The sequence below is a fragment of the Fonsecaea multimorphosa genome (assembly GCF_000836435.1).
Source record: "Fonsecaea multimorphosa CBS 102226 unplaced genomic scaffold supercont1.3, whole genome shotgun sequence".
NCBI classification, from domain to species: Eukaryota; Fungi; Ascomycota; class Eurotiomycetes; order Chaetothyriales; family Herpotrichiellaceae; genus Fonsecaea; species Fonsecaea multimorphosa.
This window is the reverse complement of record NW_015971637.1, coordinates 442,067-459,104: the sequence shown is the minus strand read 5'-3', so window position 1 is coordinate 459,104 and position 17,038 is coordinate 442,067. Positions and strand designations below refer to the sequence as shown.

The following is a 17,038-nucleotide window of genomic DNA, read 5'->3' as shown; positions in this document are numbered from 1 at the left end:
GCACGAGGGCCCACAGAGCGAACTCAGTACAGGGCTAGCATATGCCGGGCACCTACCTAGGTAGGTAGACATGTTTGCTCCTTTTCGTGTTCAGCCGCTGTGGGGAGGCGAACGACGAGTGTTTTCGCATGGCACAAATTAATGGTCTGTGGGAACAACATCAGCGTGTTGTAGTGGGCTATGCTTTCCACATCAACCGATCGAAGGCAACGCCGGTCGCGAGTTGACTGAAGTCAAAGCGCCTCGTCCTACAAAAACCATCTCTTCTCTTGGTCGCTCTCAACGAGCATCCCATGATAAACCTCGCTTGTGGCTTCATCGGGCGCGTTTTGGAACGTCAGAACTGCAAAGTTTAATCCGTACCGTTCGCTCCGCAGCGTTGCTTTGGCGCATCCCCGCCCCCTGCAGTCTGCAGGAACTCCGCACAAACCCACTTCACCTGGCACGGACAAGCATGGACCAGCATGGAGTCTGGCCACGAGTTAGACACGTTATCGTAACCAACGGGGTTCGCTTCCAACGCGTCGGCTACCAGATTAGGCCTACAGATATCACCCCCCACCGGTGACGACGCTCGTGACGCATCCATGGATCCTAATTCTGAAAATAACTTTGGCTGAAAGACACCGGTTTTGTTTCCCGGTCACAACAAGCACCAACCGTAGGCGCCGGATATCAGTAAGTCTTCAACAGCAGCGCTTCATATCCACGAAGCACACTCGTAAGAAGCGAAGGCTGGAAGTCTCAGCGTGGCGCCCACACTCCTGGGGTTGTCAGTCACAGTATCGACGAAGCAGTGTCGTCTCTCATCCAGGCACCACATCGTAACTATCACGAGAGGATGGGGTCGATGAGCTCGAGAACAGCTGTACGTGGAGAGACCTACAAGAGATTAAACAAACAGAGATAAAGCGGATTAGATTTGATTCTTCCGTAAACGTCGACAGGGGACCCTCATAGTCCCCAGAAGCGTTGAGGTTGGGGGTTTCCTTCAAGCCTGCGTTCCTACTAATCACCTCGCAGCTGGGTCGCGTGCCTCAGCAGCCATTTAGCAGGTGGCTGTACCTGTACCGAGTACCGGGTAGGTAGGAATCGGGTACCCCGTAACTGGAAGTTTGAACCCCTTGCCCGCCGCCTTGCGCATCCCCTGTTTGAGCGAGTACGCTATGCCGATCTAAGACAAGTTTGGCGTGAGGCGTGCCGGAATTATTAGTGCATTGCGTCGCTGAGAACATCGTCCTGCAAATGCAGCGCTCGAGTCGCGCCTTGTAAATTCTCGTGCTGTTGCTTTTACAGTGGTGGTGGTAGAGCAATAATATGCACACTGAACACGAGTATAACACAGAGCAAACGAGAGGAGAACCAATGAACTAAGAGAAATGAAACGCAGCCTCGCAACCCTGAACGTAGCCTTGCTACTGTGCACAGCATTTGGAGTCTGAAGACGTTCTCTAGGCGACCTCCAATAATAGGATATGTCCATCGCGTAATTGTGTATACGAAATACGAACTGTTAAATAAGCATAACAGAGGAGCCCTGTGGTGTTGTGTTGACAGGAAGAAGTGCATTGTCATCTTATGTTGATAGCAGGCTTGGCTGTTTCTGTTTCGGCAGCAATGTGAGTGGAACTTGCCTGGTGCCTCTTGCCACCACAGGGCGTCTTATCAAGATCTCCAAAGTTCAGCGTTGCCCGATGTTGAGATAAGTGTCTAGTATTGTGGGAAATGGTACGACTAGATAATTACAGGGCAGTCCGCTGAAGATAGTGACACCGCGCGGGAGGTTATGGTTTCTCGACGCGTCACTAACGATTACGACGTCCACAGGCCTGAGAGGACTTTGGTCATACTGGGGACTCAAGACACGGTGGTTCGGGTTTCATCCGTCATTCAACTTACTGTGCCTCTAAAGAGTCGATTTCCCCACGCAGAACTAGATCCGCATATGCGAACCGTCATATCCGAAAAGTACACATAGGACGTCACTTGCTTCACGATACCAGCGAAACATCGAGGCACTGGCTTCTGCCAACTCTGTATGGTAGTTTATTTCTCGTCAGTTAGTGGTGACAGAGCCCTTGAGACCCTTTTGTTCTTGGAGAGGAGGACTGACCACACTTAAGTTCGTAACAACCTGCGGTTCTCGGCTAACCATCCGGCACCACGATCGAAAGCGGAGGGTTCGGCATTTCTGAATCCGGACATACCGAGCCTGTTTGGCGGCGACATGAAGCTCCTCGGTCCAGATGGAGGTATAGAACCCGCAGCCGGGCGACATTCCGACCTGTGCAAATACTCGTCCACAAAGCAAGCAACATGGCCAACGAGCAGATCTTGGTCACGGGTGCAACTGGCGTGGTGGGACGCTCTGCTATGCAGTTCTATGGTGAGCGGGGATACAACGTGATTGCTGTGTCTCGACGGAAGCCTTTGAATACATATGGCGCCTCGTGGCACTCGCTGGATCTGTCAGACGAAGCCGCGTGCAAGGCTCTGTTGTCGCCGTTGACGGGCATCGTGCAAATCGTGTTCGCGGCCCTCCACGAGGAGCCGAACCTGGTGGCCGGGTGGCTACAAAAGCAGCATATCGATCGCAATGGGCTCATGCTGCGCAACACGGTCGAAGCAGTTGCGCCGTATGCCAAGGGACTCCGCAATGTCACCATCCTGCAAGGCCCCAAGGCTTATGGGGTGCATGTCCACCCGATGCGCCACGGAGCGCGAGAGGATCGCGACGAGGATCGAGCCGTGCCCAACTTCTACTGGGCCCAGGAAGATTACCTCAAAGCCCGACAGCAAGGTGAGAATTGGAGCTGGAACATTGTTCGACCTTCACTCATCATCGGCCTGAGTATCGGGGGTGCCATGAATCTATACGGCACGATCGGTGTCTACGCCGCCGTCCTCAAGGAACGGGGAGAACCCCTCTACTTCCCCGGACACGCTTTGGGCGTCTTCGAGTCGACCGACGCTGATTTGATAGCCAAGGCCTGCGAATGGATCCTGCACGAACCCAAGGCAAAGAATCAAATCTACAACTTGACCAACGGCGAGAGTTCGAGCTTGCGGGAAGACTGGCCCTTGGTTGCCCAAACCCTCGGCATGCAACCGGGCCCTGACAAGCCGTTCTGCTTTACCAAGGATCTTCCAAGCTTCAGCGAGGAATGGGATCGGATTCGAGAAAAGTATGGGCTCAAGGCTCCTGGATTGGACGAGTTCCTGGGGCAAAGCTGCCAGTTCACCGATTTCATTTTCGCAAAGGCTAAGACCCAAAGCAGTTTCATGAGTTGCATCAAGATCCGGAGGGCTGGGTTCTCGGATACGGTCTATACCGACGACATGATTCGCAAATGGTTCAAGTTGTACCAAGACGAGAAAGTCCTCCCGCCTGTTTAAGCCAGGAGGACTGAGCCTGGACTATCTCGTCATGAGAATGAAAGGATGTGTGATATTCCCACTAGGACAGATTCTGCTGACATCCGCCTTCTCTTTTGGATGGGCGCACTTTGCAACGTGTTGTGTGCCAGAAAGAATGGCATAATAATGGTATAATCTTAGTCAAGTATTGCGAATATCAGTCGACCCTCCTCGAACACTTTTTCGCGGAAAGAGAACCAGGAGCACGCAGGATCTGAGCCAACTATCTTATCTAAGGCCAATAGGTAGAATTTCGGCTCGCGTTGTTCAACATACAAGGCCAGGATTGCGTGCTTCACACATGTTGGCTGCCGCGACGCAATCGACCAGCGGGGAAAAGATGTATAAGAAATGGGTTGGACGACGAATATATGGGCCGGTCGAGAGTCAGAAACGGCTTTTGTATTTTCTTCTGCGCGACAGCTGTTGTTGAACCTGTTGATCAGTCATCATGGGCAAGGCAGCAGAGCAGGAGGTTGCTCTGACCACAGTGGACGTCGAAGCCAGATCCTCCGCCTCTGCCGAGAGCTCGGAGGAACTCATCGTGAAGCCGATCTCGACATGGAAAGGCTATGTATGGGATACATGGGAGCTCCCCAAAGAGGAGCGATGGCTATTGTTCAAGGTAGACGCATTTGTGTTGACCTTTGCTTCGGTAAGATCCCATCTCTTCTTCGCAAGGCTCTTATGCTCTGTGGTTTGGCTTATGGGACTTCCTAGATCGGCTACTTCCTCAAGAATCTTGATCAATACAATGTCAATAATGCATTCCTGAGTGGCATGGAGGAGGATCTTTCGATGTTTGGAAATCAACTTGTGACAAGCACGTCGATCTGGACCGTGGGCTATGTTGTAGGCCAGATTCCATCGAATTTGCTGCTGACGAGGCTGTCGCCCCGGGTCGTCATTCCTACGGTAGGCAATTCTAATGCCTCGTGTCCGAAAAGTTCTGCTTACTATCCTGGCAACCACAGCTCGAGCTGGGGTGGGGAGTCGCGACTATGGCCACGTCATCTGTGCAATCTTACAAGTCGCTTTATGCTCTGAGATTCATGGTTGGCTTGTTTGAGTACGTACAAATTCCCCCCTTCGGGATCCTGTCTAGTGCGTTTGGTCACTCATTGTTCAAACCTAGATCTGGTTTCTATCCTGGTATCCACTATCTTCTTGGAAGCTGGTACACTCCACGCGAACTTGGCAAGCGAGCCATGATTTTCTGGCTGGCCGGTTCAATGGGGCAACTCTTCAGCGGGTTTCTCCAGGCCGCAGCATATACTGGCCTCAACGGTATCCACGGCAGAGCAGGCTGGCGTTGGCTGTTCATCATCGACGGCATCATCACGCTTCCTCTGGCGGTTACAGGCTTTATTTTCTTTCCCAACCTGCCGCAAGACGATAACAAAACGTGGTGGACAACGCAAGCGGAGCATGAGCTTTCAGTGAGGCGCATGAAGGCCATCGGCCGCGCTGGAAGGGAGCCCTGGACGTGGCCCAAATTCAAGAGGCTTCTGTTCAGTTGGCATACATATCTTCTCCGTGTGTATCTCTTGCTATCTAACCCTTGATTCTTCGTGCTAACAGCCAGATCTAGCGATGCTGTATGTCATCTGGAACAACGGCGGATATCAACCGGCTATGGGCTACTGGCTGAAGAGCTTCGACAAGAAACCTTATCCAGTCCCAGGAACATATTTCACAATTCCGGAAATCAACTATCGTGGGTCTTCTTTAGGCCATCTGTGATTTATCCGCACTGATAAGACGGGGTAGTGCCTAACGTTACAATCGGTATATTCATTGGCATGTCTTTCGTATGGGGATGGCTTTCCGACGGCCCCCTTCGAGGCCGACGTTGGCCTTTCATCTATGCAGGTGCCTTTATCACCGTACGCACATGGCGATCGAGCGTGAATGTTTCCATGACTAGGATATGTACTGATATGGAATGCAGTTGATCTTTAGCGTCGTCCTCCGCCAAATGCCGCTCTACACCGACGTCTATGATCGAAAGGTCGTATATTGGCTCAGTCAGATCGGATTTGGAGCTGGCCCACTCATCCTCAGCTGGATCAATGAAATATGCTCGAGCGACACTGAGAAGAGGGCGTTGCTGGTGGCAGCAGGCAATGACTTTGCCTACGTCGTGCAAGCCGTGGCGCCCAATTTCGTTTGGAAGACTGTGGACTTTCCGGCCGCAAGAAAGGGTTATACGTGGTCCCTTGTTCTCCAGGTTCTTCTCAGTAAGTAAAGCCCTTATATTCTTTCCCACTCGATGTGGCGCAGCTAACCAGTTCCTCTTCTCGCAGTCCTGTGGACAGCTCTTATTCAACTCCTGCTTTGGCGAGATAAGCGGATTGGCGCAAATCATAGGGCTATTGACGTCGCTGAGTCTGAAGCAGAAAGCACTACCAGGAGGAAAGTGCCTGCTGAAGCAGACAGGAAACGAATAAGCTTTGACGCTGCTGCGATTGCGCCTGCGGCAGGTCCTATCAGTCAATAGCCATCAATGTAGCGACGGCCTGCAGTAACACGATGTGATGAGATTGGATGTCCTCATCAAGGGTGAGATGAATGCTTTATCTGCCGCCAAAAAGTACAGAGCAGAGCTGCGGCTAAGTAGAGTATGTGAGTACACCTACTAGCTTAGAATGAACCATGCATCTTCTTGTCAAGCGCTCGCTCATTACCGCTCTTCTGTCCTATTGTCATGAGGCCCATCATTGTACAAACAGGAAGTGTCGTCGCTTCACTGTTAATACTCCTCAAGGGTTAGACAACCATGGTCTTGCATCCCTCGTCGGCACATATGCCCCACGCCAACCGTCGGACTCCATCAGCTCCACGTCGTTATTGTGTTGCTGAGTCTGTGACACGTTCACATTGGTGGACTTCACTGAGTAATTCCGAGTCATGCGTTCCGGCAACTGCGACTGATAATGCGGCGCATCGAATACACTGGGCTGGCGGATGTACGAGCCCGCGTTGGATTTGGTCGTCCCGAATCTGGATGGCCAGGCTCTCTGCAAGAACAGCCGCGCGGCCGGCATGCATGCGCAGACGATGCTGATGTCCAGTTCAATGGAGCTCCAGAAAGAGATTGGTTCTAGGTGAACTGCGAGGGGTTGACGGGAACGAAAATCAGCAGAGGTTCTGGATTCCAAGGCCGTCGAACAAGATAGAGACGAGTGTTTCCTGAAATGGGGCAGAAGCTAAGGAGTCACGTACATGTAAGGTTGGAATTCTTCGCAAAGTTGATCAGTGATTGAAGTCTGATGCAGCTGACAACGGTGATGCTGTAGAACAATCGAAGAACCCGTCAGTATTGACACTTCTAATCCAAGAGCAGATTGGCCACTTTCGAACGAGAGAGAGAAAGAGGGAAGACTTACAACGATCCCACTCCAAACATGCTCAAGATCTGGAGCTTCTGCTGCCGAGAGATCTCGAGCTTGAGGATGACAGGCACCGGCAGCGCGAGAATTGCGAGGTCAAGCCCGATGTTGATGCCCGCGGCTGCCCAGCCTCCAGCGTTGATGTTGATACACGTTCCTGCGGTCGGATCACGCCATTGCTCCCAAAAGAAGTTCACAGGGGTGCATTCGAAGCCGAGAACGAACATGTACGAAACAAAATAACAAATGCACAGGCCGATGACGATGTACACGCCTTTCCGGAAGTATGGCTGGGGGAAGACGGCCAAGTAGAATGACAAGACGGCCAATTTCGTCAAGACCGAGATAAAGATGTACAAGAATTCGCCGATGAAGAAGTTCTGTGTGGTGCCTTCGTCAGCCTTCAAGTTTACCAGAGTTGAAAAGCTCGCCCCAAGCCACATCATGGCAACACCACCACCCTTAGTCTTACCTTCAAAACGATATCGATGTCATCGGGCGGAACGTTCCACAGGTCTTGCCCTAGGCCAAGGTGTGCAGCTGTGTAGTTCGCAACAAGCATGTGTTAGTCAACGAATTGATGATTCGAGTAGGGTCGTGGAAGAGGGCGGTCATATATGTACCCTGAAAGTTGATCGCCGTGAAAACAACTACGCTGAGCTGTGTGGAATCTGTCAGCTCTGCCAGAGCGTTTATGGCCTTTTTTACAAAGTCAAGATATCACGTACAGTTGCCACCATCATGATCCCGTCGTCGACTCGGAACCCCGGAACGAGAGGCGGTCGGACAGAAAGCCTGATCAGATAGAAGACGACGGCAAGTGCCATGAAGATCGATGTGACGATGATATAGGTGTGAGACGTGTTTTTCGGCATGACACCGCATGCTTTTCCCGTAAGATTGACGGCGCCTGCGTGAAAGATTTCGTCAGATCAGGCAGGGAGAATATCTTCTCTCTCTTTCTCTCTCTTGCTGGTCATATCATATACAGGCCACGGTGACAACAGACTGATAACTTACGCAAAGCTTCGATCACGGTGCAGTTCGCGGTGTTGCACTGCTCAATGCGCGTGACGAGAGATGCATCAGCGCATATGCATGCCAGGTCGGTCGTAGCGCATGTCGAGGACGGAAAGAGGGATTCGGCGCACAAAGCCTAGAAGCGGCAAAAGCGAAGGCCTAGTGTCAGCCATCGTCCATCAAAGAGCCCATCCAAGGAAGATGGAATACGCGGTGATATCACCATACAGCGCATTGAGGGACTGCAGCCAACAATCCCTGGACCGACTGTCCCGCGGCCATACTTGAGAACACCAACAACAAAAGTCGCTTTGAAGGATTGAAGTGACAGCAGAGACAGGATGGCGTGGAGATGGTGATATGTTGTTTGATGAACGCTCACATGCCGTCCAACAAAGCTTGAGCGTTGCAAGCTTCTCTCTAATTCTCTTCTTTTTCCTGCTACTAGCATCCCTCGACAGTTCGAGAAAAACGGCCGCCGCCGCTGCCTCGTCACGCCCCCGTCCCATCGTCTAGGTTTTCTTGTGGAGAAGTGGATGTCAGAGGGCTTCGATTCGTTGGAATGATGACAGAAGAAGATCCAAAACGAAAACTACGGAACGGTATGCGGGGCCGCTTGTGGATTTGTCTGATCGCCAGGGCAGGAAGGGCAGGCAAGATCCTGGGACCGTTGAGGAGGGTGTTGAGTAAGGATCGATCCAGGCAAACGGTACGGTCCTTCAGATTGCAACATGTCCTTGGAGTAAAAGCCCCGGAGGGCGCGAGTGAGGACAGTGCGTGACAGATCCTGAGGAGATCGGTCGGGCAGAATATGCATACCTAGGATTGGTTATCCAACGACGTTGGGTGGCCATGTCAGCTTCTTCCGTCGCTGTTCTCAAGCAACGCCTGTCCGACCGGGGACGACTGTGGATTTTGGTTTCACAAGAGCGAAAGCCTGCAGATCATTATGTGTGGGTGCTACTGTGAGTTACCCCTGCGTCGGCGACCTGTACTGTTCGAGCAAATGGCCCCGATGAGGTTGAGGCGCCACCTCTTCGTCATTCCGCAGGAAAAATAGCCGACGCCTCTCGAAACGAGTACCTTGCCTGATGGAGGTATTTGGCTGGTGAGATCCAGGACAAGCAGGGACGGGGCGTGGGTAAGGGTGGGAATTGGGACTACGAGTACTTACCTGGTTTAGAATCTTTTGCACACATTGTCTTGGTCCCGAATTCAACCCGATAGTAAACCTGAGGCACTTTGTCCTTGGTCGGGATATTGGCAGTTCCCCATAGTCGCCGGCTCTTTCACCCGCGCCTTAATTGACGGGTGAGTGTCACCATGGGAGGATCCAAGAAAATTCTGTCTAGAATCTCCACTGAACTTCGCCTCTTGACGGGCCCCCCACAACCACTGCTACGCCAAAACGAAGCAAAGCAAAGCAAGAGCACGTGCTATTTCTGTTCTTCATATGTGTAGTAGTACTCGGTACTTGTTCCTAGAACTGATGTGATAATAAGAAAGGGGAACGTCGTATTGCTTATCAAATAATACAAGGCGTACGTCCACCCATCGCCGCGGAGGTTTACGTTGAAATTTCTATGCGGCCTCACTCCCTTTCCTAACTGAAAATAATAAGGGATAAAGTACAGTTCGAAGTGTATATATATAAGAAAAGGACACATATTTAGGCACCATAATCTTGGAAAGCTCTGTATATACGAGTGCTCCCTGGGAAAATTTCACGCAGAATATGAGTGGATATAGTTGAGAAGCAGAGGACACTGCACAAAGCGAGCAAAGGAATACAGAAGATCTGGAGACCAGAGGGATTAGGCCCCTGAAGGATCCAGGATTGTTCCATATGGAGGAGCGTGAGTTCTCTAATGACAATAATCCCTGCATTTGTTGGCTATTTACCTTTTCGCTAAAATGTGGTTCCTCTCATCAGCACACAAAGCAATCAATCTTTTGATAGTAGATACGTATATACTTTGAAACCCAAGTGTCGTCCCATGCTATGCAGAGCAGTCAAAAGCAAGGAGAGTGGCAATCTGGAAAACTCAACTCCCCACCCTCAGATCTCTTGACAAACCAGGCAGGTCGAGATATGCAGCAATGCAAACAAAGTCTGGTATTGAAAGGGTACTAGCCCTGTCTTTCTTTGTTTACTCGGCATCGCTCTCCTCCTCGGCGGTGTTGTCATGGAAATTCTTGCCCTCGGTGGTCTCGTTGATGACGCCGGCGCGGATGGTCCAGTCACCGAACCTCTCGCCCTGGGTGCGCTCCTTGGCATAGCGACCCAAAAGACCCTGCATGATCTCCAAAATCTCGTCCTCCTTGATGCTGCTGCGGTACAGCTTGTTGAGGCGCTGGCCGTGGTAGCCGCCGCCAAGGTACATGTTGTAGGCGCCATAGGCCTTGCCGACGAAGGCGGCCTCGGCGACCCAAGGGCGAGCACAGCCGTTGGGGCAGCCCGTCATGCGCATCACAATCGAGTCCTGCGACAATCCATTTTCCTCGAGGCAGGCCTCGAGCTTGCTGATCAGCGTCGGCAGGTACCGCTCCGACTCGGCCATGGCGAGCCCACAAGTCGGGAAGGCCACGCAGGCCGAGCTGGACAGGCGCATTCCCGAGAACTGCGTGTTGTCTAGCTTGTACTTCTTCATCAACTCGGCGATGGCCGGTTTGGCTTCGTCCGTCACATTCGACAGAATCAGGTGCTGGTTGCCCGTCAGGCGGAACTCGCCCTTGTGGATCTTGGCTATTTCTCTCAGTCCCGTCCGCATGGAGAAATCTGCCGTATCCTCCACGCGCCCGTTCTCGATGAAGAAGGTGAAGTGGTTCATGCCCTTTTCGTCGCGGAGCCAGCCGAATGTGTCGATGTTGGAATCGAACTTGTACGGCCGTGGCGTGTCGAAGGTGATGCCCAGTGGCGTGAGGAGCTCTTGGACTTTCGACTTGAAGACTTCGTTGCCCATATCGTCCATAGTATACTTCAACCGTGCGTGCTTGCGGTTCTTCCGGTCACCGTTGTCGCGTTGCACAAGCATGATCTTTTCGCACACCAGGTGTGCCACATCGGCAGGAACATAGCCCATCATGTATCCCAGTCGTGGGTAGGTCTTCTTATTATTGTGTGTCACACCCATGCCTCCTCCGGCGAGAATGTTGAAGCCCTCGAGATGGCCGTTGTCCTTTGACCGAATTGCAATGAGTCCAACATCGTGAGCGTAGACGTCAGTATCGTTGTGTGGAGGGATGGCAATGGTGATCTTGAATTTTCGAGGGAGATAGGTCGGGCCGTAGAGGGGTTCGAAGTCTTGCACGGCGTCACCAGCGACTTGGGTCTTCTCACCAGTGGTGTCATCCTTCAACCAGATCTCATGGTAGGCCGTCGTTGAGGGCAAGAGATGGTCGGATATCCTCTTCGAAACAGCATGGACTTCCTGGTGATACTCCGACAAGGTCGGCAAGCTCGAGCACATGACGTTTCTATTGATATCACCGCAAGCAGCAATCGTTGTCATGAGTGCCTTGTTGATTGCTCGCATAGCTGGCTTGAGCTTCGACTTGATGACTCCATGGAATTGGAATGTTTGCCTTGTGGTGAGCTTGATGGTTTCGTTGCCATGGGCCGAAGCAATTGCGTCCATCTGAACCCACTGTGAGGGAGTCGCGACACCTCCTGGCAGCCGGCATCTGATCATGAACGAATAGGCTGGCTCAAGGCCTTGTGCTTTTCGTTCATCGCGCAGGTCACGGTCGTCTTGTTGGTAGGTGCCGTGGAATTTGGTGAGCTGCTGATCCGACGCCGAAATAGCACCGGTCGAGGTATCCGCAAGTCCTTCTGCAATAGTGCCTCGGAGATAATTTGACGCAATCTTGATGTCTTCGTTTGTCAACGGCGGCGGCTCTTCTGGCAGACCTTCCACATTTGCAACGTTGAGTGCTTGCCAGAGCCTGGGCTCCCATTCCTGGTATCCGGTCTGGAAGCTATCAGGGTCTTGGTCGTCACCCAAACCAATAGCCGTCAACAGTTTACCTCCCAGGAACTGAATGCGAGTGTCAAGATCTTTTCCGGGCTTGTTGTAGAAGATTTTGTCCTCTTTGCGTGGCCAGTAGTGGCTATCTCCAAGCGCAAAGACTGAGTAGTGGATATTGGAGAGGTCGAGGTCCGCAGCGTCTTTGATCCCTTCCCAAAAGGCACGTCCATTCTGTGGGAATTCACCTTGCCCAGCTGTGCTAGTAATGAACACCACGTTCTCCTCATTTGGAAGGTCCTCAAGTGGGTAGTCGTCCATGGCGAACACCATGGTCTTCAGACCTCGAGCTTTCCCTCGATTGCCTAGCCTTTTGGCCAGTCCTTCTGCATTACCATTGTCGGAAGCGAAAAGGACTGTTAGTGGCGCTCCGTATAACCCCTCCAGCATCTGTTCGTATGCGTCCTTTGCTTTGCGTTTCTGCAACTTGCGAACCTCAGAGCCGTACGATTCCGAAAGGCTGGCAGCAAATTGAGGATGGCGGTTCATCACCTGTGTGAGCTGGTTATCGCGACGCAAAAATTCTTCCAACTCCCGTTTTATGCGTTCGGAGTCGAGCGAAAAGGAAGGTTCCCCTTTTTCTTCATTGGACGGATCCCATCTGTACAATGGCCAATAACCCATGTCGACGGCTTTCTTCGTTTCTTGCAGGACGGTCAAAGGTGAATCGGTTTCCTTGTTGTAAGGGAGATAAGCCAAAACGACTGATGGGCCATTAAACCTTTCAGCCTCAATCATCGCCTGCAGGACCTGTGTGTAAGAACTGTACACGGCCACCGAAGCGACATAGGCGTTGCCAAAATTCATGGCATAGAGCCCAATGTCTTTCTTGCGTCTCATTGCATCTGCTGCCGCTCGTTCAGAGTACGGTTCCGAATCGATGATGAGCAAATTAACATTGGCACCCGAGGCAAGAACATGATGAACCCCCGAGTTGCCCAGATCGTACGCCCAAGCATCAGAGCCAATCAGCCACTGCGCTTCCTTTGGAAAGAACGCTTTTTGATCAAGCAGAGAACTGGCTAGCCTCGAGCCGTCTGTGGACAGACGTGCAACCACCTCTGGAGCAATCTCATTTGCTTTTACCGAGTCATTGGCGTTCAGTGCCCATCGTGACAGCCATTGCTTGGGGGATTCCGTGATGAACTGGTTGCTGCGCGCTGCCCCTTCCACCTCCTTTACAAATTCTTGACGCCGTTCAGCCCGGGCGAGCAAGGAACCAAAACCGTACTCGGGTGAAGCAGCAATCGTAGAGGAGACGCCTGCATTCTTCTTGTCAAGCAAGTTGGCAATGTAAAGTCTCGTGCTGAACAACTGGTCAAGAATTTTGAGATAGGCATTCTCAGCCTCGGGCTGTTCAGGGACGAAACTGTCAACCACAGGTTCTAACTCGTGGCCAATGCTGAGGTTTTGGATCGAGACGGCCGCAGCTTGGGAATATCCGCGACGTCGAGAGTGTTTCCGAGGCGTAATCGCAGGTGCGAGGTTTTGGAATATGCCACGAAGTGCTTGCAGGGCAGTTGATGCATCAATTTGACCCAGCCTGTATTGGACCAGCGAGATTGCACTTTGGCCGCCAGCACCCGGGTTCAAACTTGACAGCAAATCAAGGAACGAAGGACCCCATTTTGTCGTCTTCCTTCTGATCTGCTCCAGTACCGCAATCTTCTGAATCGTTTTCGGGATAGAGTCCAAAAGAACAGCGCTCCCAAGCCATGGCCGGTATAACCGCGCAGTGATTATACCAAGACTTGAAAGATCGGCGGGGACATCATCAGCGTCGAGGACATCGACGAACACTCCAGTCGAGCCAAAGATATAGAGAGCTGCTTCGGCATCCGGAGGGCCCGAGTATTCGATTGCAGAATAGCTGCGACCAGTTATATGGGAGATAGCGGCCCAGATCTCACTGACGTAATTGAATATGTCAGTAGCGCTCAGAGCGCGAGAAACCGGTGTTTCTACTGTCGTCGCAATCGACGATGGCGCGGTGCTGCCCGAGGAACTCTGTCGTCGTGAAGACGAGGAAGCGGCCGACGACAAATCCGTGTGCCCGTTAGCTGAAGTAGGGGCGGCAACAGGTGAGAGAGCTTCTCTTGCGGTTGGTGCTGGTGCTTGCGACGGAGTAACTTCTGGCAGACCAAGATCAGTAACGGTGGCGGTCCTTCCACTGTTGGCATAAAGCGTCTGTTCGGTTTCACCCGTGTGTGAAGCTTTAACACCAGTCCCCAGAAGTGCTTGGACCAGCTCGCGACTTTCGATGGGGATTGGATGGTCCTGAACGGAATTGCTGGGGTCGTAGAAGTGGATGACACCTTTACCGCTTCTCACGGCCAGGGCGTGAGCCGTCAATGCAATATCCTGTGCCTCCTGCAGGGTCTCCGACTGCAAAAAGGTGAAGCCGCATTGTCTTATTGAGCTAATCTCTGAGAAGTCTGGATTCGGTGTTGCCAGCGCCACATGTAGGACAACTGGATATTGGGCGAGTTTATACAAATGAGGTACCGAGTTCAAGAGAATGGAGGAGGGAGCCGTAACCGAGACCAGTTTACCGGCCTGGAGGGGCGTGTATGCAGAGAGCAGCGGATCTGCATTTTGGCGCACAGGAACAATCTCAGGAAGGGATTTCGAGACGAAATTCTTCGCGTTGTTGGCAACAAATCGAGAGAGATGATAGGAAAACTCGGAATCAGTGCTCAGCGAAGGCTGGACGGAGAGAACGACATCGTTGGCAAGGTATGCGATTCTCGCGACTGACCAACAACAGGCGTGTTAGTGCTTGCAACTTGCCAACCCAGACTCCCAAAAATACGGACGGAGCGGGGAAACGCAATCAATAGAAACATACCGGCTTCTGCGGGGCTAGCAACGGACCCCATGTCGCTTGTCGCTTGTTTGGTGGTCTAAGAGAATGACAGTAAACAAAGCATACAAGGTCGAGAAAAAGCAGAGCAGGAGGAAGAGGAATTGACCGAATTGTAATACTCGAAGCAATATTGCCCTTCTGCACCTTTCTCCGCTTCCTGATGCCTCCACAAGAGCCTCGATCACCGCCGGTACGCAAAAGCCGCCTCTCAAATTTTTGCTGCTACGGCTGTCGGTCTCGTCATTCGCTCTCCCGCCATTCTGATTGGTCGCCTCCCGATTGCGACATCGTGTGCTCATGGTTCGTGACGGCGACGGGGTGAGCGTTTGCTAGCAAGATCGGACACAATTGACAAAAGAGACAGACTTGCCTAATTCAGACGCCGGGATGGGATCGTTGGATGTCGTGATATGGCTGGAGTTGGGAGGCCATCCCAATTCAGCCCAACGCACAACAACTCCTGGCGGCGTATATCTCACACAAACTTTTTGGGAAATCTCCGGAGCATTGAAGAAAAGAAAAAGGGTCCAGAAACAGATGATTGAGTAATATGAAGGGGGAATGGGACATTAACCACCGGCTCCTATCACTGTATAACTTCGAGAGAGTGCCTGTTTTGAATATCTGGCTGACGGAAAGATTTCTCTTGTTTTGTACGTGGGAGACTCGCCATACGCACTCAACAATCATTGACGTCTCATTAGCCTCATAATCTTGAGCTGCTTTCTCACCTCGTCATGTACGCTGGTTGCAGTATAAATGTATGTGTTGCACGTAGATTATGACGTGGAAATGGTGTGCTTCAAGCGATCAACAGAGCCAACGCCGAGTGCCGTTGCTAGGAAGGAGAAAATGGGTGACAGCCTTGCAGCGCCGCAGCCTTGCATGCTCCCTGCAGCCAAATCTCCAGCCTTGGCGCGCGTCATTCGCGGATCGTTTTTGTAGCGCAGTTTGAGGGATTGAGGATAATTTTCCACACCAGATGCGCTGGACGACCAGAGGGTGTGTTCACTGTTGCCGGTTCAGCTACAATGGCCGACGATGATGATCCAGTCATTGCCTCCTACGATGTCTGCTTGACCAGCAGCTTCTCATCTCCTGCCAGAGATTCCGCCAAGTTGTATCTCCTCCAGTATCCTTCCCACCGTCCTTACCACCTCCCTTACAATGCTGCAACAGCGCAAACTCCAACCGCCCTTCGTCTCAAACTAGAAGCTGGCTTTATAGAAGTCGAAGTTCCGATGTACACGCACGAGCATTACAACGAAGTGGCCGGCGAGAGATTTGGGAAAGCAGTGGCTGAGAGCCGCACCATCAATGCCGGAGGTTCATTTGGTCTAGCTGGTGGCTTTGGGGCGGGCACAGCACAAACCAGATTGAAGGATATTCCTGCGCATGATCAACCTATATCGCCTGCGCCGCTGCTTGAGACTCAAACCCTGGGTGGCAAGATACCAAACCAGGGCACCCGCGATCCGATCTACCTGGTAGGGTGCTTCCACCAAAACCAGATCCACCTCTCCTACCTGGATGCTGTCGTGCAAATGCGGCCTCAGCTTCATCACATTGATGCTGAAGATGAAACCAACCAAAAACGACTCGCAGGTAGCAATAATACCGGTTCGTCCCGCCAAAAGCCTGGCCTGGAGCAGCCGACACCAAAAGTAGAGTCGAAAGCCATCGAGATCAAAATCAGAGATACCAAGGACGATTCCAAGGACCGTACCATGAATGACAACGCGAGACAACTGCGAGACATCCAAATGGATGAGTGGCAGAGTTATGAGTGGGTGGATGCGGACGAGCCCAATGCAAGGAGGATATTCGACTTGCGAATGCGCCTTGTCTCGGATCCATTGCACGCTCTTCCCAAGCTCCAGAGCTGTATCAGTAATGGTGACTGGTTGGACAAAATGAGTGCGCCCCGAGAAGATGGCAAGAAAGGCTTGTTGGCCAAGTTACGCGGACGAGAACGAGAGCGAGCTCGACGGAAGAAGGCCGAGGAGGAGAAGCGACAACGTCAGAAGGAGGCGAGTGGGGCAGCATCGAGCAGCCATGGCCCCCTGCTTGGAATGAGCGAGGACAGCGACTTGAGTAGTCCAGATGTTACAGACGATGACGTTCAAGAAGAAGAAGCGGCGGACAATATTCAGATCAAACAAGAGCCGGCTGCTCCTTTCCCACCCTCTAGAAGGAACCTTATGTCGGCAGGCACAAAGTCTGGCCCAAGCAATCCTCCGAAGAAGAGAGGACGACCGAGGAAGAATCCACCTGCTGACTCGATACCCCTTGGGGACTAACTATGAGAACCGGTCTGG

At 52.1% G+C, this 17,038-nt stretch overlaps 5 protein-coding genes across 5 annotated transcripts; 3 read left to right on the top strand and 2 right to left on the bottom strand.

Annotated features, from left to right (window-relative positions):
- Positions 1–2,316: 2,316 nt before the first annotated feature.
- Positions 2,317–3,396, top strand: Z520_01947 (uncharacterized protein; the record flags this gene model as incomplete). The annotated part of the gene is made up of 1 exon (XM_016772461.1): positions 2,317–3,396. One exon carries the CDS (start codon positions 2,317–2,319, stop codon positions 3,394–3,396), a length of 1,080 nt encoding a protein of 359 aa, XP_016635931.1.
- Positions 3,397–3,868: 472 nt separating this feature from the next.
- Z520_01946 (uncharacterized protein) lies at positions 3,869–5,917 on the top strand (the record flags this gene model as incomplete). The annotated part of the gene is made up of 8 exons (XM_016772460.1): positions 3,869–4,072; positions 4,138–4,332; positions 4,392–4,486; positions 4,553–4,953; positions 5,009–5,134; positions 5,188–5,303; positions 5,369–5,657; positions 5,724–5,917. The coding sequence occupies 8 exons, from the start codon at positions 3,869–3,871 to the stop codon at positions 5,915–5,917; spliced, it is 1,620 nt and encodes a 539-aa protein (XP_016635930.1).
- A 262-nt stretch (positions 5,918–6,179) lies between these two features.
- Positions 6,180–7,371, bottom strand: Z520_01945 (uncharacterized protein; the record flags this gene model as incomplete). The annotated part of the gene is made up of 4 exons (XM_016772459.1): positions 6,180–6,529; positions 6,643–6,710; positions 6,807–7,189; positions 7,282–7,371. The coding sequence occupies 4 exons, from the start codon at positions 7,369–7,371 to the stop codon at positions 6,180–6,182; spliced, it is 891 nt and encodes a 296-aa protein (XP_016635929.1).
- A 2,608-nt stretch (positions 7,372–9,979) lies between these two features.
- Z520_01944 (uncharacterized protein) lies at positions 9,980–14,733 on the bottom strand (the record flags this gene model as incomplete). Its single annotated transcript, XM_016772458.1, has 2 exons — positions 9,980–14,607; positions 14,703–14,733. 2 exons carry the CDS (start codon positions 14,731–14,733, stop codon positions 9,980–9,982), a joined length of 4,659 nt encoding a protein of 1,552 aa, XP_016635928.1.
- Positions 14,734–15,751: 1,018 nt separating this feature from the next.
- On the top strand, positions 15,752–17,020 carry Z520_01943 (uncharacterized protein; the record flags this gene model as incomplete). Its single annotated transcript, XM_016772457.1, has 1 exon — positions 15,752–17,020. The coding sequence occupies one exon, from the start codon at positions 15,752–15,754 to the stop codon at positions 17,018–17,020; it is 1,269 nt and encodes a 422-aa protein (XP_016635927.1).
- Positions 17,021–17,038: the final 18 nt, after the last annotated feature.